The sequence below is a fragment of the Leptonychotes weddellii genome, chromosome X (genome assembly GCF_054177405.1).
Source record: "Leptonychotes weddellii isolate Sample4059 chromosome X, ASM5417740v2, whole genome shotgun sequence".
Lineage (NCBI taxonomy): Eukaryota > Metazoa > Chordata > Mammalia > Carnivora > Phocidae > Leptonychotes > Leptonychotes weddellii.
Genome location: NC_138385.1, coordinates 56,373,439 through 56,399,932, shown reverse-complemented (window position 1 = coordinate 56,399,932; position 26,494 = coordinate 56,373,439). Strand labels below are relative to the sequence as shown.

The window sequence follows — 26,494 nt, the reverse complement described above, 5'->3', positions numbered from 1 at the left end:
CCTTATGAAGAAGAGGTCCTGTTGTGCCTTGTAGCACAATGTCCCCTGTTCACCAGAACCAGATATTTCAGGGGTGTCTCCTGTGTGGGTTGTGTGTGCCCTACTGTTGTGGCTGGGTGGGCAGCATTTGCCTTCAGTCCACTTGGCCACAATGGCCCATTTTGCCTGTTGTGTGTGCACTGGGCAGGGTTTGGTCTCTGTGCTGTTAAGGGGCTAGTCTGGAGCTACTCTGGGCTGATAGTTGGGGGGTATCAACAGTCAGACTAGATGTCTGCCCTCTGCTTGTTTGCTGGTATTGTGGTCACACCAAACTCCAGGGCACTCTCCCTGTGTTATCCCTGGAGAGACTTTTGTTGGTAGGTGGGGCCTGCATTCAAACCAAATGCCTATTCTAGTCCATGTGTTGGGGCTGCAGTGACCCCAAACTACAGGGCTCTCTGTAAACCTAAGAGGTTTTTGTCAGTGGGCGGGGCCAGCAGATCAGATGCTTACCCCCAGCTCATCTGCTGGGGCTGCAGAGGTACTGATCAACAGGGTACTCTCTCTTTCCTGCCAGTTATAAGGTTTGGCTGCTGGGGCTGCAGTTGAACTGGTGTGTGGTTTATCTTCCCCTCTCCTCAGGCAGGAGTCATTTTGGAGTGGTGCTGGTCCTTGCCAGGGCTGCTTGCAGGATAAAATGTGCCAGGAGCTGCTTTGGACAGATGTGTGCCTAGTGGGGTAGGTTGGATGGGGTAGATCCACAGGAGAACACAGAGGCAGGGTGTGTGGTGTTAGCAAGGTAGGTGGAGAGTGTTCTCACTGGTTCCTGCAGGTGTCCTGGTATCTGGGCTGGGGATAGGGTGGAGGTGGGGACGGTACCCACCAGCTCTTTTGTTCTTGAAGAAGTCTCCTAAAGATCCCTGCCCCTCTAGCACACATTCTGAGATTAGTAAATAAATCTCCTTTCTGTATACCCAGGTGCTTTTCAAACTTCTTTATCTCAGCAGGGTTGTTTGTTATACTGTCTCTTTAAGGGCTCAGTTTCCTATTGCCCTCTGTCTCTCCCAGAGCTAAGCCTGCTGATTTTTTTAAATTTATTTTTTTTGAGAGAGAGAGAGAGAGCAGGGGAGGGGCAGAGGCAGAGGGAGAGGGCGAACTTAAGCAGGTTCCATGCTGAGCATGGAGCCCAATGTGGGACTCAATCTTTCAACCCTGAGATCATGACCTGAGCTGAAATCAAGAGGTGGACTCTTAACAGATGAGCCTGCTCATCTCAAAAGCCAGGTGCCTCAAAAGCCTGCTGATTTTTAAAGTACCCAGAGTTAAGCCCCACTGCATTTCAAAGCCAAATACTTTGGGGACTTGTCTTCCAAGTGCACATTCCTGTGTGGGGGGTGTTTGGTGGGAGTCTGCTCCTCTCCCTTCTCAGTGCTTGTGATGTCCCTTCCATTTGTGGTTAGTTTCACCAGGAGCTTGATACCTGACCATGTTTCCACCATTCCTACCCTTTTCAGTGTGGCCTCTTCTCTTCAATTAACTGGAAAGTCTGTTGTGCCAGTCTTTGGGTGGTTTTCTTAGTTCGTTGCGCTGATATGGCTGTTGTCTTGGGTGTATCTGTGGAATGAAGTGGGCTTAGGATCCTCCTACTCTGCCATCTTCCCAGACTCTAAATCAGGAACATGTTATTGACATTGCATCTAAAAGGTGTTTAGACAAGATATGGAAATATAACTCTACTTTAAAGTGTATAATGTTTCCTTTTAAAAATGAAACCCGTATTTATTTCTGTGTTACACAGTAAGAATTTACTCTTTGTGGAATAATGAATTAAATTGCATCTTTTTGACTAGTGATGAGGTCACTATTTAGCTACATATAACTTAAATGAAGAATGTTTCTTGCTGTGTTATATATTGGTCATGTTGTTGATTGCTGAGTTAGTACATAGTTGCAAATATTATTTAATACTGGAGTGTCAGTTTCTCAAACAGCACATGAAATTTGCCATAAAAATTCATGTACAGGGGTATACTATCTTATTTTCCAGTTTGGCTATATCCTGTGTCTATGGGGAACATGATTATGAGAATATTATGTTCTCATTACATATACTAATACCTGGAGAAGTAATTAAGTATTTTTTAATGAAGTTAAGGTCTTTTTATGGTTGCTAATTAATTGTCTCAACTATTTTAAAACATAGAATTTGTTGTTTTAAAATACATTTTAAATACACAAAGTATAGTATACTTAGCTGCTAAGTATAGAGAATTTTTATGTTTAAGATGGGCTTGTGTCCCAGAAAAGGAGCTATTATAGCATAAATGATACAAGGAGAATATGCTATTCCCACATAGTTTTAATAGGACATTAGATTCTCAACATATCTTTAATGTGACCATAAGACCAAAGGACCATAAGTCAGTCAAATCAAACAGTATTGTAGCTTATTATTCAACAAACTTTTATTAAATACCTACTAGATTACATTATGCTACTAAACAAAAAGATAACAAAATAAATAAGGCATAGTTTCTGTTTTCAAAAAGCTCAATACAGGACAGAAAGAACTTAGGGATCAGCATTTGGAATTTTGGTCCTCCCCACCTTACTAGATATATGACTTAGGGCAACTCACTTAATTACCTTTCGAAAAAAAAATTTTCTGAGGGTCAGTTTCCTTATCTTTTAAGAGGGGGATGACAATACCACTCCTGTAGGGTTGTAAACTTTAGAAGTAACATTTTATCTAGCACAGTGTCTAACTCATGGTAAGTGAATATTTACTGGTAGCTGTTACTATTATTGCCTACCTCACCAGGAGTTCTCAATAAACATTCCTGTTTTTTTTTTTTCTTCATTTTTGCTTACAACCCATCATCTACTATACTATACTATGCTATACTATAAAATTATAGTCACTATGATATATCATCTAAGATGCAGGAAGTGACCTTTGTTATCCCTACTGAAACCAACAAGTAGGTGAATGAAGGCTCATAAAATTCATCTTGACTTCTGAAAACAGATTTCAGTGAGCTTACTTGAGTCAGAGCTTTCAAGGCTGAGACCTGTTTTCTGAAAACAAATTGAGCATATACGTGAAAGCCATTCATAAAGATCAAACTTTGAGTATCTGAATACTAACTGATCATAAGTTTTTGAACTACAGCTCCAAAGGTTATATTAGTTTTTTATTAGAAAAATTTTCATATATACATAAAAGTAGAAAGAATAATATTATCCACTCCTACATATTACCAATTAGCCAGTTCTAATAGTTATCAACTAAAATGGGTTTTAACAGAAACATTTCAGTCAAAAATCTTATTTCCAACTCTAATTTGTTATTATTTAATCCCATATCATGCATGGATGTAATTAGAATACTACTTTAACATTTGCACCATAAGTTTCTTTTACTATTAATTCAGATTAATAGTCAAAGATTTGTTTTCTGTAAATATCATAAAATTATTTTTAGGACACATTTTTAAATCACAACATCAAATGAAAAATGCATGGCTTTGTTACTTAAAAAGGGAAGGGGTAAAGAGTTAAATATGCTGGGTAGAATATATTTTGTTCTTTGTTTTTAAGGTTTGGCTTGAGCAACAAGTTTGATACTGAATTTCCCTCAGTTCTAACAGGGAAGGTAAGTGAGAGTTTGCTTTGAACTTTTCAATTCTAAAAGCATTGTTTTATAGCTTATTCAGTATTATGACAAATGCTTTGGCTCCCCGGTAATGATGGTAACAAGAAGCCAGGGTACTTGGAAGCTGTGTCATTAATGACTGAAAGCTGTCACCATGACTACCAGCCTATGACCAGTTATCTTGCTCATTGTACATTAATGCCAGCCATTATTTGCTTATCTGTTCAGTTTTTCCAGTTTTGCCCTTTATTCTCAGCACTAGTAGCTATAATTGTTTTCATTTAGGTCCGTAATCCCAATGTCTTTAGAGTTAACAAAGTTATCATTGTTTGACTTTGTATCACTCTATTATTTTTAAAGTGTCCTGCAGTATGATTTGTTATACATCGAAAGAATCAAATGTTTGGTCAGACATTTTTCTACCTTTTAGATAGTTTGAGTTTCTAAAATTGGACTCGCTGCAATAAATTAGTACCTTTCTATTCCCTGGTTCCTCTGCATTCAGTAGTATCTTCATGCTTGAGGTTCAGTATTCAAAGACTTCTTAGGATTTGAAACTATGTTTGGAAAATCCTCTTACAATAGGAATGCTAACTTCTAGGCCCAAAGAAAAAGGCTTTGACTAAGGCAAAAAGTTACTTACACATGTTTGTCACTTGAGGAAATATAGAAGAAAGAGAAAAGCCATTATATTAAAACATACTCAAAAATTTCCAAATCGTTAATAGCTGAATGCTAGATAGGTGAAATGATGATTTGGGGTTAAAAGAAATGAACTTTTTTTATTTTGAAGCCTGTAATTTAGTAGTATTCTGTTCAATTTCAGTACTAGAACAATGCTACTTGTCAGTATTTATTTGGTCATATTTGAAAATCATTCCATTCCCTAAAGGGCTTTTATGTAATTTACTGTTAAATTTTCTCATAATGTTAGTGAGAAAAGCAAAGTACAAATCCGTGTCTACAATATGTGTAATAAAGGGGGAAAAATAAACACATTAATAATTGTATAAAGAAATTCTAGAAGGCTACACATGGAACTAAATAAAAGTGGTTACCTTGATGGGAGAAGAGGAGAGAGATGGATGGAGGCAAGGGTAAGGATGAGATCATTTTTGGTATTTTGGTATTTAGTATTATTTTGATTTTTGAACCATGTCACTATGTTACCTATTCAAACCTTAATTTAATTTGTCCTCTTGTTCTAAACTCTCTGAGAATGGGATAAAATGCATCTAATATTGGCTCCTTTTTGTCATGATACATTTTCTAGCCGCTTGCTTTTCACTTTTGGCCTAATTGCAATCTTTTCCCCAGCTTTATTCAGAGGGAGGGAGAGAAAGACAGCAGAGTTATTTCTTTTCACAAGGGTTATCACTTAAAATTATAAGAAATTCTATTTGATTTAACCCTGAAAGGTATTTTATACTTTATTTGCTCCCTTTACCCCCTGAGAAATGGAAGCTAGCTAGAGACAGTATAGAGTAGTTAAACTTTGAAATCCGATCTGGGTTGGAATACAAGGTCTATCACTTGGCTTTGTGGCCTTGAGCAAGCCACTTCTTTGAGCCTCAGTTCTTATGTGAATAGTACCTCACTTCTTGTTGTAAGGATTAAATGAAAGAGCATGTATAAAATTTCGAGTATATTGTCAGGTACTTATTAGCTTCCCAGTGTAAGTTGTTTTGTTTTTTTTTTTTTCCCGCCAGTGTATCCTAGTTTCATCCTGATTATTTAATTCTCCAGTTTTTTTCTGACTAGCTTTCAATTTTTAACTGCTTTTGCTACTTTTACATTCTTTACTGAGAAACAGTTTATTCACTGGTCCCATCAATAATCTATCCTTTTAACTGTTGACCTTTTCTGTCTCTCCTGATGTATAATGTCAAGTCATTCCATATAATAAGCAAGTGGAAATAGTCCCTGGCTAAGTTAACAGAAAATATGTGTCCATTTACCTTTTTAGGATACAAAGAGCCCTTTGGTTTGATGTTTTGGTCTCACTCTCTAATGTTCTACCTTCTTATCCTGATCATTTAGAATAATTTGCCAATTGAAGCAGCAGTTCAAACTTAGATTGGTTTTATATGAATTAATCATAAATGTTTTCTCCAAAAGAAAAAAATAGCTGTGGAAAAATCCCTTGAATAATAATGTGTTTGTGGAAAGATGACAAATTCAATATTAAATTAAAGGGAATGTGAATTAAAACATCTCCAATGGAAAACTTGTTCTTTGTGTTTCCCTGGTGTTGCTGCATGTGTTGTCTGGGCAGTTACATTCAGTTTTATTACTGGTTTGTTTTTTAAAAGTTTGAATTACAAGTCCAAGGAATTCTAGAAAATGAATAATCAAAAAAAAAAAATGTCAGAGAACAGAGTTTCCAGGCACAAATGTATCCATCTTTGAAATTGGCCAGTTTTATATGCTCAAGGAATATTTAGAATATTTCTTCATACTTCTTCATTTCTTTCCAAACCTTCTAAAACTAAAAACTCCACCATTGAAAAAGATAGTACAGTTTTTTTTTAAACTAGAGTAAGAATGTTAAGCTGCTTTTGGTATGCATTTACAAAACATATATGATCTGAATATGAGCTGTTCTTAAAGATATCCTTTCTTTTCAGGTGACCATTTCTATAGCACATATCAATGATTGGGTGTTTATTCTAGTGTGCATTATTTAAAGAAATGAGGCATAAATGATACTGTGATTTTTTTTCTTAGTTTAGTTTTTAGTGATGAAAACAACACTAACAGGAATTCCGAAAGTCTGATTTTAAAAGTCACATGGTGATAACATGAGTTTTATTCATTTTTCTCTTTAATGAGACAATTTTTGTCCAGTAGGCACTATTGTATTTGTATAGGTTATTATGAATTATCAAAATGCTTCTCTGATAACTGGGGGAATAGGCAAGAAGAATTACATTAGCCAGGAAGAAAAAAAAACTAAAAGGAAGGTCTGAATTCCAAACTTAGCAGCCTTTGTGTAAAATATTTTAAAATGAATAAATGTAATCTCTAAAATAGAAAAATAAATCTACCTTTTACAAAATCAGTCTTCTGGCATGAATGGGATTCTAAATAGCTTTTATGCCTAAACTAAACAAAATTGCATAGAGTTAATTCTGAAAACATAAAAAGCCATTTTGACAAGCTTCACGGTTCAGTACTAATTTTGTGCCTATGTGTTAATGCTTCTAATACAAATAAAAAGCTAACCTTTTATATTAAGTGCAGAAAAGATTGTTTCCCCCATTTCACTAAAGATAAGTCTTCCTCTCATGATAGGATATATCAAGCAGGTACATACACACAGATTCTGGTGACCAGAAAATGAAAGAACCACTGGACTTTAGAAATGAAAGCTTCTGGCCCTCAGCTTGAAACAATTAAATGGTGTTATGGGGAGATTAGTGTGCAGTGTTGGGGGAAACCTAAGCCATAAAATCGACCATTACTATTGTGATCCAATATGACAAGTGATTGATAGGGTTGTGTTCCCCATGATTGAAGGAGGAAACAGTCTTGCTGGGTTTTGCTTATATTTTCTTCTGTTTGCAGAGTCTCTTGCATCCTGTTATAAAATATTATGACCCTTTCCCCCACCTTTATGATGTGGCTTTCTTTTTTCTTTACAAGAAAGTCAAAAGGAATTAAATGTTTCTTTACAACCTGCCCTTCAGCTAGAAAGTAAAAGGCTTCCATCTAACTTTCATTACTAAAGATACTCAGTTATATGGAAGTAAATGAGTAAAATTCTGACTCCACACAGTTAACTAAACATTTTTTCACAATGTTTAAATCGGGAGTTAACGAATTCTCATTTCCTATGTCTTTATCATCTGTTTTATGACTTTTACTGTCATTCAAATACAGATTTTTTTTCCAAAGACAATCCTGGCCCCCTTTTAAAGGCAACACACGGATTTTATTTTATTGTTTGAAATTCTAGTAGTTTTCCTTCCAATATATTTATCTTATGACTTCAAAAAATCTGAATTCTCATTTTTAGTAACATCAGTATTGTAGTTTTTAGTTTGCCCATGGTAAGAGAGTACTAATTGACAGGATTATGTGTTAAAGGTGGAAAGTATTGGCAGGAAAGAAGGAAAATTGTTACTTTTTTTTAAAGTTTTGGTTAATTTATTTCCAGAAGGATGTAATAAAAGAAAAATTTTATAACAAATTTTATGTATCTTGGCATATATTTTATTCACAATATTTTAAACAAAAAGCAAGTTTTACATTTTTGGACTGATTAGTTTCTGGCTTCCAACTAAATATTCTAAGTAAAAATTTTACTTTTTAAATAAAAATTTAAATTCTAATTATAAGCACTTAAATTTGTAAGTGCACAGATTTAATAATTTTATGATTTACATTTACCAGATTTTAAAAATGTGTTAGTGTTTCTAGATACACAATTTAAAGAGAATTGGTAGTAACGTTATATTACAAATTAGAGCTAAATATATTTTCCTTATTTTAATTTCTATTTCCTTGCTCAGTGATTGACTAGGGAAAAGAAGTTGAGTATCACTGTCTAAGAGGTAAATCTTAAGATAGCAACTTGGCATCTGGTTTTTTTTTTTTAAAGATTTTATTTATTTATTTGACAGAGAGAGACACAGTGAAAGAGGGAACACAAGCAGAGGGAGTGGGAGAGGGAGAAGCAGGCTTCCCATGGAGCAGGGAGCCCGATGCGGGGCTCGATCCCAGAACCCTGGGATCATGACCTGAGCCGAAGGCAGACGCTTAACGACTGAGCCACTCAGGCGCCCCTGGCATCTGGTTTTTTAAAAGAACATCTCTTTTTTTCCTCTAAAGAATTGAAGAACTGAAGAGCATTGAATTTGCATTAAAAATGTAGCTGATTGACCATCACAGGCCACGCCCACCTGTGCACCTCTCTGGACACCTTCCACTGTCCCCAGGTGCCATCACACGCCTGCCCAGCCAGATGCCCACAGGTGCCTTTGCACACTGCACTCAATTGCACACCCCTAGCAGCCCTCATGGGCCATGCCCAACCACACACCGTCAGCCACCATCACACACCATGCCCAGCCTTGTGCCCTTGGTCAACCCAGCCTGAAGCCCCCAGTTGCCATAGTGCTTCGGGGGATCCAACATAGGACTAGTGATCTAGCACAAATTTTGCTAACACTACCCCTCTGCTCCCAAGTCCCGCAGTGGGGAACCTGCCCCCCCACCCCCAGAGTTTGCCTGCTGGGTCCCACAGAGAGCAAGCATGGCCACAACAGGCAGAGAGTCAGTGCAGATGACTGCACTAAAAGGAAAATTGAATCAGATGAAATAGCAGGGCATAAAAACACACATAGGATACTCTACTGAAGGGCTAGGTTCTGGTGAACAGGGGACACTGCACTCCAGGGCTCTCCAGGACCTCTTCTTCATAAAAATCACTACTTTTAAGAACAGAAGAAACAACTGACTTTCTTTACATACGGAAAGAGACACAGAGAGGCAGACAAAATGAGGAGACAGAGAAATTTATCCCAAATGAAAGAAGAGGACAAGGCCATAGCCAGAGACCTAAGTCAAACAGATGTAAGTAACATGCCTGATAGAGAATATAAGCAGTGGTCATAAGGATACTCACTGGACTTAAGAAAAAAGTGGAAGACATGAGTGAGACCCTTAACACAGAGAAAGGAATAACATAGCAGAGATAAAGGGCACAATATAAATGAAATGAGAAACATGCAGGGTTCCTGGGTGGCTCAGTTGGTTGAGCATCTGCCTTTGGCTCAGGTCATGATCTCAGGGTCCTGGGATCGAGCCCCGCATTGGGTTCTCTGCTCAGCAGGGAGCCTACTCCCTCTCCCTCTGCCTGTAGCTATGCCTACTTGTGATCTCTCCCTCTCTCTGTGTCTGTCAAATAAATAAAATCTTTAAATAATAATAATAAAAAAGAAATGAGAAACATGCTTGATGGAATGAACAGAGGTTGGAAGAAGCAGAGAAATGAATTAGTGACCTAGAAGACAAAGTAATGGAAAGTAATCAAGCTGAACAAGGGGGAGAAAAGAATTATGCAAAATGAGAATATACTGAGGGAGCTCAGTGACTCCATCAAATGTAATAGCATTCATATTATAGGAATCCCAGAAAAAAAAGAGAGAGAGAAAGGGGGGGCAGAAAATTTATTTGAAGAAATAAGAGCTGAAAATTCCCCCAATCTTGGGAAAGAAGGAGATATCTAGATCCAGGAGGCACAGAGAACCCCCAACAGAATTAACAAAAGCAGACCAACGCACAGACATATTGTAATTAAATTTGCAAAATATAGTGATAAAAAATTTTAAAAGCAGCAAGACACGAGAAGTCATTAAATTACAAGGGAAATCCCATAAGGCTAGCAGGAGATTTTTCAACAGAAACTTTGCAAGCCAGAAAGGAGTAGCATGATATATTCAAAGTGCTGAATGGGAAGAATTTGCAGCCAAGAATACTCTACCCAGCTAGGCTATCATTCAGAATACAAGGAGAGATAGAGTTTTCCAGACAAGCAAAAACTAAAGGAGTTCATGACCATTAAACCAGCTCTGCAAGAAATATTAAAAGGGACTCTTTGAGTAGAGAAACCAAAAGTGACAGTATAGAAGTAGGAAACACAAAAGCAGTAAAAATGAATTTTTCTGCAAAAAAGTCAAGGAACTCACAAAAAAAAGTATATAGAATACAATAACGTATACCTAAAAGGTGTGGGGGACAGGAGAAAAGAATGTGTTCAAACTTAAATGACCATCAAAAATATAGACTGCTATATGCAGAAGGGGTTATATGCAAACCTAATGGTAACCACATATCAAAAGCCACTAATAGATATGCAAAGAATAAAGAGAAAGAAATCCAAATATATCATTAAAGAAAATAAACAAAACATGAAAAAAGACAAGAAAGGATCAGAGAAGAGCTTCAGAAACAACCACAAAACAAGTAATAAAATGGCAATAAATATGTATCTATCAGTAATTACTTTGAATGTAAATGAGCTAAATGCTGCAATCAAAAGACACAGGGTGACAGAATGGATAAAAAAAAAAAAAGAGCCATCTATTTGCTGCCTGCAAGAGGCCCATTTTAGACCTAAGGACACCTACAGATTGAAAGTGAGAGGATTGAAAAACATTTAACATGCAAATGGATGTCAAAAGAAAGCCAGAATAGCAACATTTATATCAGACAAAATAGACTTTAAAACAAAGACTGTAACAAGAAGCAAAGAAGGACAATATATAATAGTAAAGGGGATAATCCAACATGAAGATATAACAATTGTAAATATGTATGCACCCAACATAGGAGCACCCAAATACATAAAACAGTTAATAACAAACATAAAGGAACTACTCCATAATAATATAATAATAGTAAGGGACTTTAATACCACACATCAAGTGGACAGATCATCTAAACAGAACATCAACAAGGAAACAATGGCTTTGAATGACACACTGGAACAGAAGGATTTAACAGATATATTCAGGACATTCCCTCCTAGAACAGGAGAATACACATTCTTTTCAAATGCACATTCATGATTAAAAACCCTTAACAAAATAAGTTTAGAGGGAACATACCTCAACATAATAAAGGCCACCTATGAAAAACCCACAGCTAACATCATCCTTAATGGGGAAAAACTGAGAACAAGACAAGGATGTCTACTCTCACCACTTGTATTCAACATAGTACTGTAAGTCCTAGCCACAGCAATCAGACAACAAAAAGAAATAAAAGGCATCCAAATCAGCAAGGAAGAAGTAAAAGTTTCACTAGTTGCAGATGACATGATACTATATATAGAAAATCCTAAAGGCTCCAACAAAAAATTGCTAGAACTGGTAAATCTAGTGAAGTCACAGGATACAAAATCAACGTACAGAAATCTGCTGCATTTCTATACAATAATGAAGTGACAAGAAATTAAGAAAACAGTCCCATTTACAATTACATCCAAAATAAGACACCTAAGAATAAATCTAACCAAAGAGGTGAAAGACCTGTACTCTGAAAACTATAAATCACTGATGAAAGAAATTCAAGACAACACAAAGAAATGGAAAGACATTCCATGCTCACGGATTGGAAAAACCAATATTGTTAAAATGTCTGTGTTACCCAAAGCAGTCTACAGATTTATTGCAATCTACAGAAGCATTTTTCACGTAACTAGAACCAACAATCCTAAAATTTGTCTGGAACCACAAAAGACCCCAAATAACCAAAGCAATCTTGAAAAAAAAAGCAAAGCTGAAGGCATCAAATTCCAGACTTCAAGTTATATTTCAAAGCCATAGTTACCAAAACAGTATGGTACTAGTATAAAAACGATGTGGAGACAAAAGAACACTTATGTACTGTGGGGAATGCAAACTGGTGCAACCACTATGGAAAACAATGGAAGTTCCTCAAAAAAGTTAAAAATAGAACTGCTCTATCATCCAGCAATTGCACTGCTGGGTATTTACCAAAGAATACAAAAACACTATTTCAAAGGGATTTATGCCCCTCAATGTTTATAGCAGCATTATTTACAATAGCCAAGGTATGGAAGCTGTGTAAGTGTCCATGAATTGATGAATGGATAAAGAAAATGTGATATGTGATACAGATATAGATATATCCACACAATGGAATATTATTCAGCCATAAAAAGGATGGAATATTGCCATTTGCAACAACATGGATGGAGCTAGAGAGTATATATATTGCTAAGTGAAATAAGTCAGTCAGAGAAAGACACCATATGATTTCACTCATGTGGAACTTTAGATACAAAACAAGCAAAGGGGAAAAAATAAGACAAAGCAAGAAACAGACTGTTAATTATAGAGAACAATCTGATGGTTAAGGGGAGGATGGGTGAAATAGTGATGGGGATTAAGGAGTGCACTTGTCTCTATGAGCACAGGGTGAAGTATGGAACTGTTGAAATACTCTGTTGTACACCTGAAACTAATATATCACTGTATGTTAACATACTGGAATTAAAATGAAAAATTAAAAAACAAAATGTAGCTATTTAGCCTTTTGTTTATAATAGAATGTATAGCAAGGCCATGGATTATTAATGGTTACCTGATCAAATGCCTTGGCTTCAGGTGAGACCAGGCAAAAGAGAGCTTTGCTTTTCTTTCTTCAAAGCTCATCAAGAGATAGGATTCACTGGCTTCCTTTTTCAAAGCATTCTTGTTATTAATGAGGTTCTTTTTAAGATACGATTTCCATTTTCTGTGAGATATATAAGGCAAAGATTATTATTCTCATTTTATACATGGGAAACTGAAACTCAGAAAAATTAAATGAACTTGCCTATGATTTTTCATAGCTAATAAGTAACTAGAATCAAAATCTTCATTTATTGTCTAATATGCTTAGCCTGTTAGCATTTTCTGTTTTTCAGTTATAAGGCGTGGTTCTCTGAATTTATTTTCATATTTACCCCAGGAAGTTAGTCATTTAATTGGAATTCTTTTTACTCCGTGATTGTCTTTAGGTCATATTGCCAACAATTTAGTTGGAGAATAGATTAGTTTACATACCCATGTAAAAACAGTTTTGAGCTTGCAATTTTACAACTATTTGTTGGTTAACATATTGGGAAGAAAATCAAATTTATGGGTTAAGCAATTAACTTTATTGGGTGGCATGAGCAATTCTAATAAAGCTAGTATAAGTAATGTTTTATTCATGATGGGGCTGAATTCTTTGGTCATGTATCTTTATAACATCTGCTAATAGGTATATGTTTTGTAGCGTTGATTCTAAGATATGTAATAAATTGAAATCCTCTAGTACAGTTTTTACTTGGAAGAGTTGTAAAGCTCCATATTTTATGTGCCAAACATATTAATGGAAGAGTTGTAAAGCTCCATATTTTATATACCGAACATGTTAATGGGGTTTTTATTTTATAGCAGCTTATTTTTTCTAATATTTTCATAATTTTTGTTTTCACAGCCAGATGCTGGAATTTTTTTCCCATAGATTTTGCAGTCTGACAGCTTTCTAAATGAAAAGGAATAATTTTAGTGATCCAGAAATGTGATTTCACTGAAAGCAAACAATTTTTAGTATGCCTTTGAATTGTATAACCTTCAAGCAAGAGTTTTCGGTATAAATCTAATTGTGCCTGTCATGCTCTTGCCTTTGAACTGACTTTGTCGTTGTTTATAGAGAGGCACAAGCAGCCACTTCCAGGAATGGAAGTAGTAATTAAAATATTAAATTTGTATATTTAAGGGCCTTTCAAATTTCAAAATTTACAGCAGTTTTTTGAGTCCATTTTATGCTGAATATTAAGACCCTTTTTTTAAAATGTAATTACTCCTCACTGTCTTATTAGTATAGCTTTTCCCTACAAACAATGGCAAGTGTTAAAATTGTTACACCGCAAATTTGCCAGGGAGAAAAGTGTCAAGAGTTGCCTATTTAAAAGTAATCCAGGAATATTGCCAAAGCCTAATTTTAATTCCATTTCCTCTGATAGTATTTAGGTTTTTATTGTTACACTATGCTTCTAGTCTTACTAGTCAGAATGATTGGAGACTATAATATTGCCTGAATAATGAGAATATTTGGTAGAAAAACTGCTTGACGGGTATTCTTTACCACCAATTTTGTTGTCCTTTTAATGCTGGTAATTTCAGAAGATTATTTTTGAACATCAGAATAAGTTCTGTAAACACGAAATTATATTGTTTTGCTTTCTAATGTCATCCAAGAGTATGTAATACATAAAAGGAGGAAATCTATTTAGACGTGTAATTCCTTGAAGTATTTGTAAAAGACAAACATTTTCTTTAGGTTTAGAGATAAATAGTGAAAAGCTGCCCACAAACTGTTAAATAAAGATTGCGCCCTTGTTATAGGTGGCCCCAGAAGAATTTAAGACCAGCATTGGCCGTGTGAATGCATGTTTGAAAAAGGCTCTCCCAGTCAATGTGAAATGGCTGCTATGTGGTTGTCTCTGCTGCTGTTGCACCCTGGGTTGCAGCCTGTGGCCTGTTATTTGTCTCAACAAAAGAGTGAGTAACCATTTTATTGTATAACCATAGAGCTAACTAACATTTATTGAATACTTATATGTACCAAGTATGTTACATGATTTTTAAAAATTCTCTTCAGTGTTAGCCTCATTCTGGAGACAAGCTTGGGGACAGAGAGATAAAGTGATTTGTCCAGCCTTTATTAACACTTTTTCACTTAATATGAGTTCCCATAATTTTATTTTATTTTTTTTACTATTATTTTTTTATTAGTTTCAGGGAAAGAATTTAGTGATCCATCAGTTGCATATAACACTCAGTGTTCATTTCATCAAGTGCCCTCCTTCATGCCCATCACCCAGTTATCCCTTCCCCCCACCCACCCTCCCTCCAGCAACCCTCAGTTTGTTTCCTAGAGTTCAGCATCTCTTATGGTTTGCCTCACTTTCAATTTTCATCTTATTTAATTTTTCCTTCTCTTCATCTATGTTCATTTGTTTTGTTTCTTAAGTTCTACATATGAGTGAAATCATACAGTATTTGTCTTTCTGTGACTGACTTATTTCGCTTAGCATGATATCCTCTAGTTCCATCCACATCATTGCAAATGGCAAGATTTCATTCTTTTTGATGACTGAGTAATATTCCATTGTATATGTATACCACATCTTTATCCATACATCTGTTGATAGACATCTGGGCTTTTTCAATATTTTGGCTGTTGTGGACATTGCTGCTATAAACATCAGGTGCAGGTGCCCCTTCGAATCACTATGTTTGTATCCTTTGGAAAGATATCTAGTAGTGCACATGCTGGGTTATAGGGTAGCTCTATTTTTAACTTCTTGAGGAACCTCCATACTGTTTTCCATAGTGGCTATACCAGCTTGCGTTCCCACTAACAGTGTAAGAGGGTTCCCCTTTCTCCACATCCTTGTCAACATCTGTTGTTTCCTGACTTGTTAATTTTAGCCATTCTGACCGGTGTGAGGTGGTATCTCATTGTTGTTTTGATTTGTATTTCCCTGATACTGAGTGATGTTGAACATCTTTTCATGTGCCTGTTGGCCATTTGTATGTTCACGTCTTCTGCCCATTTCTTGACTGGATTATTTGGTTTTTGGTGGTTGAGTTTGATAAGTTCTTTATAGATTTTGGTTACTAGCCCTTTATCTGATAAGACATTTGCAAATATCTTCTCCCATTCTGTAGGTTGTCTTTTAGTTTTGTTGACTGTTTCCTTTGCTGAGCAAAGCTTTTTATTTTGATGAGGTCCTAAAAGTTCATTTTTGCTTTTGTTTCCCTTCCTTTGGAGGCGTGTCTAGCAAGAAGTTGCTGCAGCCAAGGTCAAAGAGATTTCTGCCTGTGTTCTTCTCTAGGATTTTGATGGATTCCACTCTCACATTTAGGTCTTTCATCCATTTTAAGTTTATCTTTATGTAAGGTGTAAGAAAGCGGTCTAGTTTCATTCTTCTGCATGTGGCTGTCCAATTTTTCCCAACACCATTTGTTGAAGAGACTGTCTTTTTTCCATTGGATATTCTTTTTTTTTTTTTTTAACATTTTGTATCTATATATTTTTCAAAAATCTGTCCATGAAGAAGGAGCCGGGTGTTAGTTTCCTTATAGGGGGAATATTCTCATGGAGATACTGTAAGGCCAAGTCGGTCCACTTCATTTATTGTTCTTTAACAAATTCTGTGGTGCCACCGTTGTCCTGTTCAGGTTCAGGAAGCTCATTCAGTGGTATTGCAACATCCTCATATGGCAGCTTGTCTTCTTGCCAAGCATCATCAGTCAAGTCCAAGATCCTTCCATCTCTCTGTACCTCACTGTCCATTCTCTTGCAGCTTTGATTTTGTCAGACCTGTGCCGGACCCAGCACTCCATCTGCTTTCCTCCATTGGGTATTCTTTCTTGCTTTGTCAAAGATTAATTGACGATGGTGTTGAGGGTCCATTTCTGGGTTCTCTATCCTGTTCCATTGATCTATGTGTCTGTTTTTGTGCCAGTACCATACTGTCTTGATGATTACCGCTTTGTAATAGAGCTTGAAGTCCGGAATTGTGATGCCGCCAGCTTTACTTTTCTTTTTCAACATTCCTCTGGCTATTCAGGGTCTTTTCTGGTTCCATACAAAGTTTAGGATTATTTGTTCCAGCTCCATGAAAAAGGCTGATGGTGTTTTGATAGGGGTTGGTTTGAATGTGCAGATTGCTCTGGTTAGCATAGACATTTTAACAATATTTGTTCTTCCAATCCATGAGCATGGAAAGTTTTTCCATTTCTTGTGTCTCCCTCAGTTTCTTTCATAAGTGTTCTATAATTTTCAGAGTACAGATCCTTTACCTCTTTGGTTAGGAATACCTATTCCTAGGTATCTTACGGTTTTTGGTGCAATTGTAAATGGGATCAATTCCTTGATTTCTCTTTCTTCTGCCTCATTGTTAGTATATAGAAATGCAATTGACTTCTGTGCATTGATTTTATATTCTGCAACTTTTCTGAATTCCTGTATGAGTTCTAGCAATTTTTGAGTGGAGTCTTTGGGTTTTCTACATAGAGGATCATGTTGTCTGCTAAGAGTGAGAGTTTGACTTCTTTGCCGATTTGGATGCCTTTTATTCTTTTATTTCTTTTTGTTGTCTGATTGCTGAGGCTAGGACTTCTAGTACTATGTTGAACAACAGTGGTGAGAGTGGACATCCCTGTCATGTTCCTGGCCTTAGGGAAAAAGCTCTCAGTTTTTCCCCATTGAGGATTATATTAGCTGTGGGTCCTTCTATATAGCTTTGATGATCTTGAGGTATGTTCCTTCTACCCCTACACTGCTAAGAGTTTTTATCAAGAAAGGATGCTGTATTTTGTCAAATGCTTTTTCTGCATCTGTTGAGAGGATCATATGGTTCTTGTCCTTTCTTTTATTAATGTGGTGTATCACATTGGTTGATTTGCAGATGTTGAACCACCCTGGCAGCCCAGGAATAAATCCCACTTAGTTGTGGTGAATAATCCTTTTAATGTACTATTGGATCCTATTAGCTAGTATCTTGGTGAGAATTTTTGCATCCATGTTCATCAGGGATATTGGTCTGTAATTCTCCTTTTAGGTGGGGTCTTTGGTTTTCAGTTCCCATCATTTTAAATAAGTGAAATATAAATGGAGTACTGGAGTAAATATAAATGTAACTAGGCTACTTAATTCTTTTCTCAAAACCCAAATCTGTAATTTAAAGTATTTCTAAGCAGGGCGCCTGGATGGTTCAGTTGGTTAGGCATATGCCTTTGGCTCAGGTGATGGTCCCAGGGTCCTGGGATCGAGCCCCATGTTGGGCTCCCTGCTTATTGGGGAGTCTGCTTTTGCCTCTGCCCCTCCCTTCTGCTCATGCCCTCTCTCTGGCTCTCTGTCTCAAATAAATGAATAGAATCTTTAAAAAAATAAAGTATTTCTAAGCTACAACTATATGGAAGAGTTTCTTCTGCTCTGGAGAAAAGCAAAAGTGAGAGTAACCTACATAGTTGGGAAGAAATCCTTAGTTTTGAACATGTTGAAATAACATTATTATAACAAGACATTACTAGTTACATCATGGATTTAAGACTACTATCTTAATCTCATCTTTAAAATTTTTAGTCTTTGGAATGTTTTTATTTCCCAGTGGAAAGATTGAAGCCACCCTGTACCACACTGATGGTTTCATTTAAACTTTTAAATAATAATTAGCCTACTAAACTGTCTTTAGAATCATAGCACCTTGTGCAGCTATAATAAATGGTACAGTTGTTTGATAAAGGCCAAAAATATTCCCAAGAAATAGTCATTCATTTTCCATCTCCATCTTTCTCCTGCCTTTCTTAATGTGTACTTCAAAAGGAAAATAATGAAACACTGCCATCTGTATGACTTTTTGAATGAAAAAGTTAAACATTTTTTTGATTCCCTTGGTAACTACCAGTAGGTCAAAGCTTAATTTTAAGTAAAGCTTAGTTTATTATTTATCAAAGCATGTACAATATTTTCAGATGGTTTTCTATAAGTTAAAAAAATTGACAGCATAAATTTCTCTAGTTGTCATTTTTAGCAATTACAAATCAATAACTCCTATCCATTCCCATTGTTTTTAAAGACTCAGTGTGAATTAATTATGATTTAGATTTTCAATCACACAAATTCAGCCAATTTTAATTACTTAAGAACAGAATTTTAGGTTTTAATATTATCTGGGATCTATCGTTTTTACTGATGACCTGTTTACTCTATTTGTCGATACTTTCACCACATGGCCTGAAATAGAAGCAGTTTTTTCAATCATGTGACTTTACTATGCAAACTTCTAATAGAATATGATATTAATACTGATGCTGTGATTTCACCCTTGCCCCCATTACTTTGGTTAGTTAATTATTCACATTGAAGTTGAGGTATCAGGGCACCTGGGTGGCTCAGTCAGTTAAGCATCTGCCTTTGGCTCAGGTCATGATCTCAGGGTCCTGGGATTAAGCCCCACATCGGGCTTTCAGCTCAGCAGCGAGTCTGCTTCTCCCTCTCCCTCTGCGATCTCTCTTGCTTTCGCTTTCTCTCAAATAAATGAATAAAATCTTTAAATAAATAAATAATTTTTTTAAAAAAATGAAGTTGAGGTATTAGTCAGTATACAGATCTTCCTGCACTTGTGATGGGATTACATCCAGATAAATCCATTGTAAATTGAAAATATCATGAGCTGGGGGGCGCCTGGGTGGCTCAGTCAGTTAAGCATCTGCCTTTGGCTCAGGTCATGATCCCAGGACCCTGGGATCAAGCCCTACGTGGGGCTCTCTGCTCAGCAGGGAGTCTGCTTCTCCCCCTCTCTCTGTCCCTCTCGTGCACACACGCATGCGTGTGCTCTCTCTCTCAAATAAAATCTTTAAAAAATAAAAGAGGGCGCCTGGGTGGCTCAGTTGGTTGAGCGACTGCCTTCAGCTCAGGTCATGATCCTGGAGTCCCAGGATCGAGTCCCGCATCAGGCTCCCTGCTCAGCGGGGAGTCTGCTTCTCCCTCTGACCCTCCCCGCTCTTGTGCTCTCTTTCATTCTCTCTCTCAAATAAATAAAATCTTTAAAAAAAAATAAAAGAAAATAAAAAGAAATATCACAAATTGAAAATGCATTTAATACATGTAACCTACCAAACATGATAGATTAACCTAGACTACCTTAAATGTGTTCACAGCACTTACATTAGCCTATAGTTGGACAAAATCATCTAACACAAAGCATATTTTATAATAAAGGTTGAACAGCTCATGTAATTTATTGGATACTATACTGAAAGTGAAAAACAGAATGGTTGCATGGGTACAGAATGGTTGTAAGTGTATCAGTTGTTTACCCTCATGATGGCATAGAGGACTGGGAGCTGTGGTTTGTTGCCACTGTCCAGCATCACAAGAGCTAGCATATTACTAGCCCAGGAAAAGATCATAATCCAAAATTGGAAGTACGGTTTCTACTGAATGCATATAGCTTTCATACCTTCAAGAAGTTGAAAAAATCATAAGTAGAACCATTAATGGTCAGGGACCATCTGTAGTCTTAGATCACTAATCTCTCAAATTAAAAATGTTTATTTAGGGGCGCCTGGGGGGCTCAGTCGGTTAGGCATCTGTCTTTGGCTTGGGTCATGATCTCAGGGTCCTGGGATCAAGCCCCACATCGGGCTCCCTGCTCAATGGGGAGCCTGCTTCTCCCTCTCCCTCTGCCTGCCACTCCCCCTGCTTGTGTTCTCTTTCTCTTTGTCAAATAAATAAATAAAATCTTTTAAAAAATAATAAAAAGGTTTTTTTAATACAAATTTTCAAATTGTCATCCTCTGGGCCAAATCTAGACCATTCTGTTTTTTAAACATTTGAATGAATTACCAACATTTAAAAATTGGAATATTTAAAATAAAATTTGAGATAGCCAGCCTCTCTTAAAATCTAAACATCTGGCAATATTGGACCCACATGCCTGTATTTCAGCAATTGTCCCTAGCTGAGTGGTGGCTTCTGCCTTTAAATAGGACGTGAAGTCTCTGGTTCACCCCAGAACCACCCAGCATTTACATTATCTGCCTTGCTCTGTACACTTTTTATGGCCCTTGATTTTGTACATGCTATGCTATTAACACACTAGACAAAACACTAAGCACATGTTGGTAACCTTGTGTAAGATACTGCCCTTTCTGGAGCTTCAGTTTTCCTCACTGATAGAATTGGGACAATACTACTTACTTTTTTTAAGATTTTATTTATTTATTTGACAGAGAGAGAAAGCCAGAGAGCACAGGTAGGGGGGATGGCAGAGGGAGAGGGAGAGGCAGGCTCCCAGCTGAGCAGGGAGCCCAATGAGAGGCTTGATCCCAGGCCCCTGGGATCATGGCACCTAACCAACTGAGCCACCCAGGTGCCTCAGTACTACTTACTTTTAAGGTGGTGTGATGATAAGGAAATTTAAGGTGACTCCCTGCTTTTTTGTCCACATGGAGAAATTTTTAAAAATAAAATACAATAATTTAAGAACTTTTATGCCTTCACTACTGCTTCCTAATCTGTAAACTAAGTTGTATAAGCTCTAATAGTTTAATTGGAAAGATGATTAGCATTCATGTAGTCCAAATCCCTTATTTTACAGGTGTGGAAACAGATCCAGAGAGATAAAGTGAGTTTCCCAGTGTCACATAGTAAATGACACATCCAGAAAAAATTTTTTTTCTGTTTTGTTTGGTTTCTGTCTCTTGTAACACTGTATTCTCTTGACTATATCATGTTTCCTAGGTTGTATTTCCTATTGCTGGGACAAGAAACATTAGGATAAGTGGTATGATAAACAGCCCAATGAGTTTTAATTCTCTAGCAGACAGATATCTCTTAAAGGATGAAGTAGTAAATACTTCAGGCTTTGTGGGCCAGAAGTCTCTGTTGCAACTACCCAGCTCTCTGGTTTTAGTATGAAAGGAGCCACAAGCAATATGCAAACGAGTGAGCATTGCTGTGTTCCAGTAAAATTTTATTTTACAAAAACAGGCAGCAGGCCAGATTTTGCCTGTGAGCTATTGTTTGCCATCCTGCTCTAGCCAACTCTAATGGGGTATCTAGCTTTATGAAAGTCATATATGTGTTACCCACAAAATAAAATGGAAATAATGTGGTTACACTGCCCTATGTCACAAGGTTGCAATGTAAACTGATTGTAAAATGTTTCCAAGAAAAGAACTTCTTTGTAAACTGTCTGCCTTATGAACATTTTTTTTAGCCAGTATACTTCATGAATATATTTTATAGCAAATTAGGTAAAAGAAAAGAAATACAAATGAGGGTGCCCTGAGCTCCTCATAGTCACTCTCGGCTCTAATAGGATTCTATGGCTACATGATATATGAAATGAAGGTTTTCATTTACCCATTCTTACATTTACCACTGAAACAACTGTGATATTATAAGTCAACCTTCAGGCCTATTCATGCCACCATTTTTAAATAAGTTTTACCCTTTTTTGCTGTAATATTTGCTAAATTGAGAGGGATGTTCAGAGGAAAGGGACTCTTCTCTCAGTCTTGCAACATGAATATGATGTTTTCCTTCCCTTATGATTTCTAGTTTCATACTTTGTAGGACTTAACTCTTTTTAAATTTATTGAGACTTGCTTAGTGGCATAACATGTGGCCTATCCTGGAGAATTCTCCATGTACACTTCAGAAGAATTTGTATTATATTGTTGTGGGACAGAGTATTCCATATATATGTTAGGTATAGTTGGTTGACAGTGTTGTCCAAGCCCTATATTTCTTTACTGATCTTCTTTGTAGTTGTTCTACTCATTATTGAATGTGGGGTATTGAAGTCTCTTTTATTGTAGAACTATCTATTTCTCTCTTCAGTTTGGTCCATTTTGCTTCACACATTTTGTAGGTGTGTGTTTAGTTATGTTTGTGCTTATAATTGTAATTTCTTATTGATTGGTTTATGTTTTTATCAAATATGCTGGTATGGAATTAATGTTTGTTTGCCCCCAAAATTTATATGTTGAAACTCTCCCCACTAATTGAATGATATTTGGCAGTGGATGATATTTTGATCTTTGAGAGGTAATTAGGTGTAGATGGAGTCATGAGGGTGGGGTCCTCATGGTGGAATTAGTGCCTTTATAGGAAAAGACCAGAGCTTGCTCTTTCACTACCATGTGAGGTCAAGCAGTAAGGCAGCTATCTGCAAGCCAGGGGCCAAGGAAGCCAAGGAAGAGGGCTCTCACCTGAACTCCACAAACCGTCTCATCTAAGACTTCCCATCTGTTAGAACTGTGAGAAATAGATTTCTGCTATTTAAGCAACTGAGTCTATTGTATTTTGTTATAGCATCCTGAGCATATTAAGATATACACTGTCTGGGGCGCCTGGGTGGCTCAGATGGTTAGGTGTCTGCCTTCGGCTCAGGTCGTGATCCCAGGGTCCTGGGATCGAGTCCCACATCAGGCTCCCCGCTCTGCGGGAAGCCTGCTTCTCCCTCTCCCACTCCCTCTGCTTGTGTTCCCTCTTTCGCTGTGTCTCTCTCTGTCAAATAAATAAATAAAATCTTTAAAAAAAAAAAAAGATATACACTGTCCATCTCTTTCTCTTGTAACATTTTTTTACTTAAAATCTATTTGTCTCATATCATTATAGCCACCTCAGCTCTTTTTGTTGTTGTTGTTACTATTTACATGGAATAGCTTTTTCCATCCTCTCACTTTCAAACTATTTCTGTCTTTGAATCTGAATGAATTCTTATGTAGACAGGATATAGACAGATTATGTTTTGTTGTTTTTTAAGTAGGCTCCACGCCCAGCATGGAGCCCAGTGCAGGGCTTGAACTCATGACCCTGAGACCAAGACCTGAGCTAAAATCAAGAGTTGGACACTTAACCAACTGAGCCACCCAGGCGCCCCAGGTGGATTGTTTTTAAATTAATTTTGCAAATCTCTGCCTTTGAATTGAGAGTTCAGTCTACTTACATTTAAAGTGATTAATGGTAACATATTAGTTTCCTAGCACTACCTTAATAAAGTACCCCAGACTAGGTGGCTTAGACAACAAATTTATTTTCTCACACTTCTGGAGACTATAAGTCTGAGATCAAGATGTTGGGAGAGTTCATTTTTTCTCTGAAGTTTCTCTCCTTGACTTGTAGATGGCCATTTTCTGTCTGAGTCTTTACCTGGTCTTCCCTCTAAACAGGTCTGTATCCTTACCAGAAGTGATCAGTCATATTGGATTACAGCTCACCCTAATTACCTCACTTTAACTTAATTACCTCTTTAAAAACCCGATATCCAAATATGGTCACATTCTGAGGTACTGGCAGTTGTGACTTCAATATAATGAATTGGGGGAAAGTAATTCAGTCTGTAACAGATAAGGAAGGACTTCTGCCATTTTGCTATTTGTTTTCTATATGTCATATATTTTTTAACTCAATTACTCCATTGCTTCCTTATTTTACATTTAACTGATTTTTGTAATGTACCATATACCTTCTCATGTCCTTTTTTTGAGTATATTTCTTAGTTATTTTCTTAGTTGTTTCTTGGGGATTGTAATTAACATCGTAAACTTATAACACACTAGTTTGAATTAATATCACCTTAGCTTTGATAATACACAAACTCTGCTCCTGTACATATCCATACTTCCCCTTATATGTTATCACAAATTATATCTTATATATTTATGTCATTGGCATAGATTTATAATTATTATTTTATGCCTTTTTTAAATCACATAGGAGGAAAAGAGGAGTTCCAAAACAAAAACAGAACAATATTGTCTTTTACATTTGTTTATTGAGTTACTTTTACTGGCATTATGTCCTCATATGGCTTGAGTTATTGTCTAATGTTCTTTTATTTCAGCCTGAAGGACTCTCTTTAGCATTTCTTACAGATAATTCTCATAGGAATGAACTCCCTTAGTGCTTATTTACCTGAGAATGTCTTAATTTCTCCTTTTTTAAAAGTTTTTATTTTTTTATTTGATGGAGAGAGAGACAGTGAGAGAGGGAACACAAGCAGGGGGAGTGGGGGAGGGAGAAGCAGGCTTCCCGCAGAGCAGGGAGCCCTACGCGGGGCTTGATCCCAGGACCCTGGGATCATGACCTGAGCCGAAGGCAGACACTTAACGACTGAGCCACCCAGGCACCCCTCCCTTTTTTTTTGAAGGATAGTTTTGTGAAATCTAGAATTCTCGGATGACAGTTTTTCTTTTAGCACTTGAAATACGCCATTCCACTGCTTCTGAACCTCATGGTTTCTGATGTGAAAACAGCAGTTAATCTTAGTGAGGATCCCCTGAATATAACAAGTCACTCCTCTTTTGCTGCTTTCAAGATTTCTCTCCTTGTTTTTGGCTTAAGTTTGATTATAGTTTCTCTCAGAATGTGTCTCTCTGAGTTTATCCTAGTCGGAATTCTTTTGAGCTTCTTAGAATTTTCCTTTTTCTTTCTTTTAAAAATATACTTATTTATTTATTTATTTATTTATTTATTTATTTATTTATTTATTTGAGAGAGAGGCAGAGAGAGCGTGAGCAGGAGGAGGGGCAGAGGAAGAGAGACAAGCAGATTCTGAGCTGAGCCCAGGGCCCAACACGGGGCTCAATCCCAGGATCCTGAGATCATGACCTGAGCTGGAAGTCAGATGCATAACCTACTGAGCCACCCAGGTGCCCCAGAATTTTCCTTTTTCTGTATGTGGACTCAAATTAATATCTGGTGTCCCTTGATTTCAGCCTGAAGAATTTCCCATAGTATTTCATGTACAGTAGGTCTGCAGGCAACAGTTGCTGTCAGTTTTTATCTATGAATATCCTCATTTCATCTCCACTTTTTAATGTATAAAATTAATTAACATACTATTTTTGAGCAATTTTAGGTTTATGGGGAAAAAATGAGAAAAAGGTCCAGAGTTCCTGTATACCCTCCTCACCCAACTCTCAATTTCCCCTATTATTAACATCTTGTACTATTGAAGTATAGTTGTTAAAACTGATGAGGCCAATACTGACACATTATTATTAACTAAAGTCCTTGATTTACATTAGAGTTCACTCTGTGTTGTACATTCTATGGATTTTGACAAATGTATAATGACATGTATCCATCATTGCAGTATCATGGAATAATAATTTCACTGCTTGAAAAATCCACCATGCTACACCTATTCATTCTCCCTCCCACCCCAAAATCCCAAGCAATCACTGAACTTTTTTTAAATTTTATTTTATTATGTTATGTTAGTTACCATACAGTACATCATTAGTTTTTGATGTTGAGTTCCATGATCCATTGTTTTCGTATAGCACCCAGTGCTCCATGCAATATGTGCCCTCCTTAATACCCATCACCGGGCTAACCCATCCCCCCAACCCCCTCCCCTCTAAAACCCTCAGTTTGTTTCTCAGAGTCCATAGTCTCTCTTGGTTCATCTCTCCCTCCAATTTCCACCCCCCTTCATTTTTCCTGTCCTTCTCCTAATGTCCTCCATGCTATTCCTTATGTTCCACAAATAAGTGAAACCATATGATAATTGACTTTCTCTGCCTGACTTATTTCACTTAGCGTAATCTCCTCCAGTCCCATCCATGTTGATGTAAAAGTTGGGTATTCATCCATTCTGATGGCTGAGTAATATTCCACTGTATATATGGACCACATCTTCTTTATCCATTCGTCTGTTGAAGAGCATCTTGGCTCTTTCCACAGTTTGGCTATTGTGGACATTGCGGATATGAACATTGGGGTGCATATGGCCCTTCTTTTCACTACATCTGTGTCTTTGGGGTA

General features: G+C 36.8%; 1 protein-coding gene and 1 pseudogene across 1 annotated transcript in view; one reads left to right on the top strand and one right to left on the bottom strand.

The window, feature by feature from the left end:
• CHIC1 (cysteine rich hydrophobic domain 1) overlaps positions 1-26,494 on the top strand; it is a 63,313-nt gene that overhangs the window by 13,900 nt on the left and 22,919 nt on the right. The window contains exons 2-3 of the mRNA XM_006733687.3: positions 3,580-3,634; positions 14,542-14,697. Coding sequence (XP_006733750.1) covers positions 3,580-3,634; positions 14,542-14,697 — 211 coding nt within the window. The remainder of the gene's footprint in view (positions 1-3,579; positions 3,635-14,541; positions 14,698-26,494) is intronic.
• LOC102727304 (anaphase-promoting complex subunit 13 pseudogene) lies at positions 16,208-16,548 on the bottom strand (annotated as a pseudogene).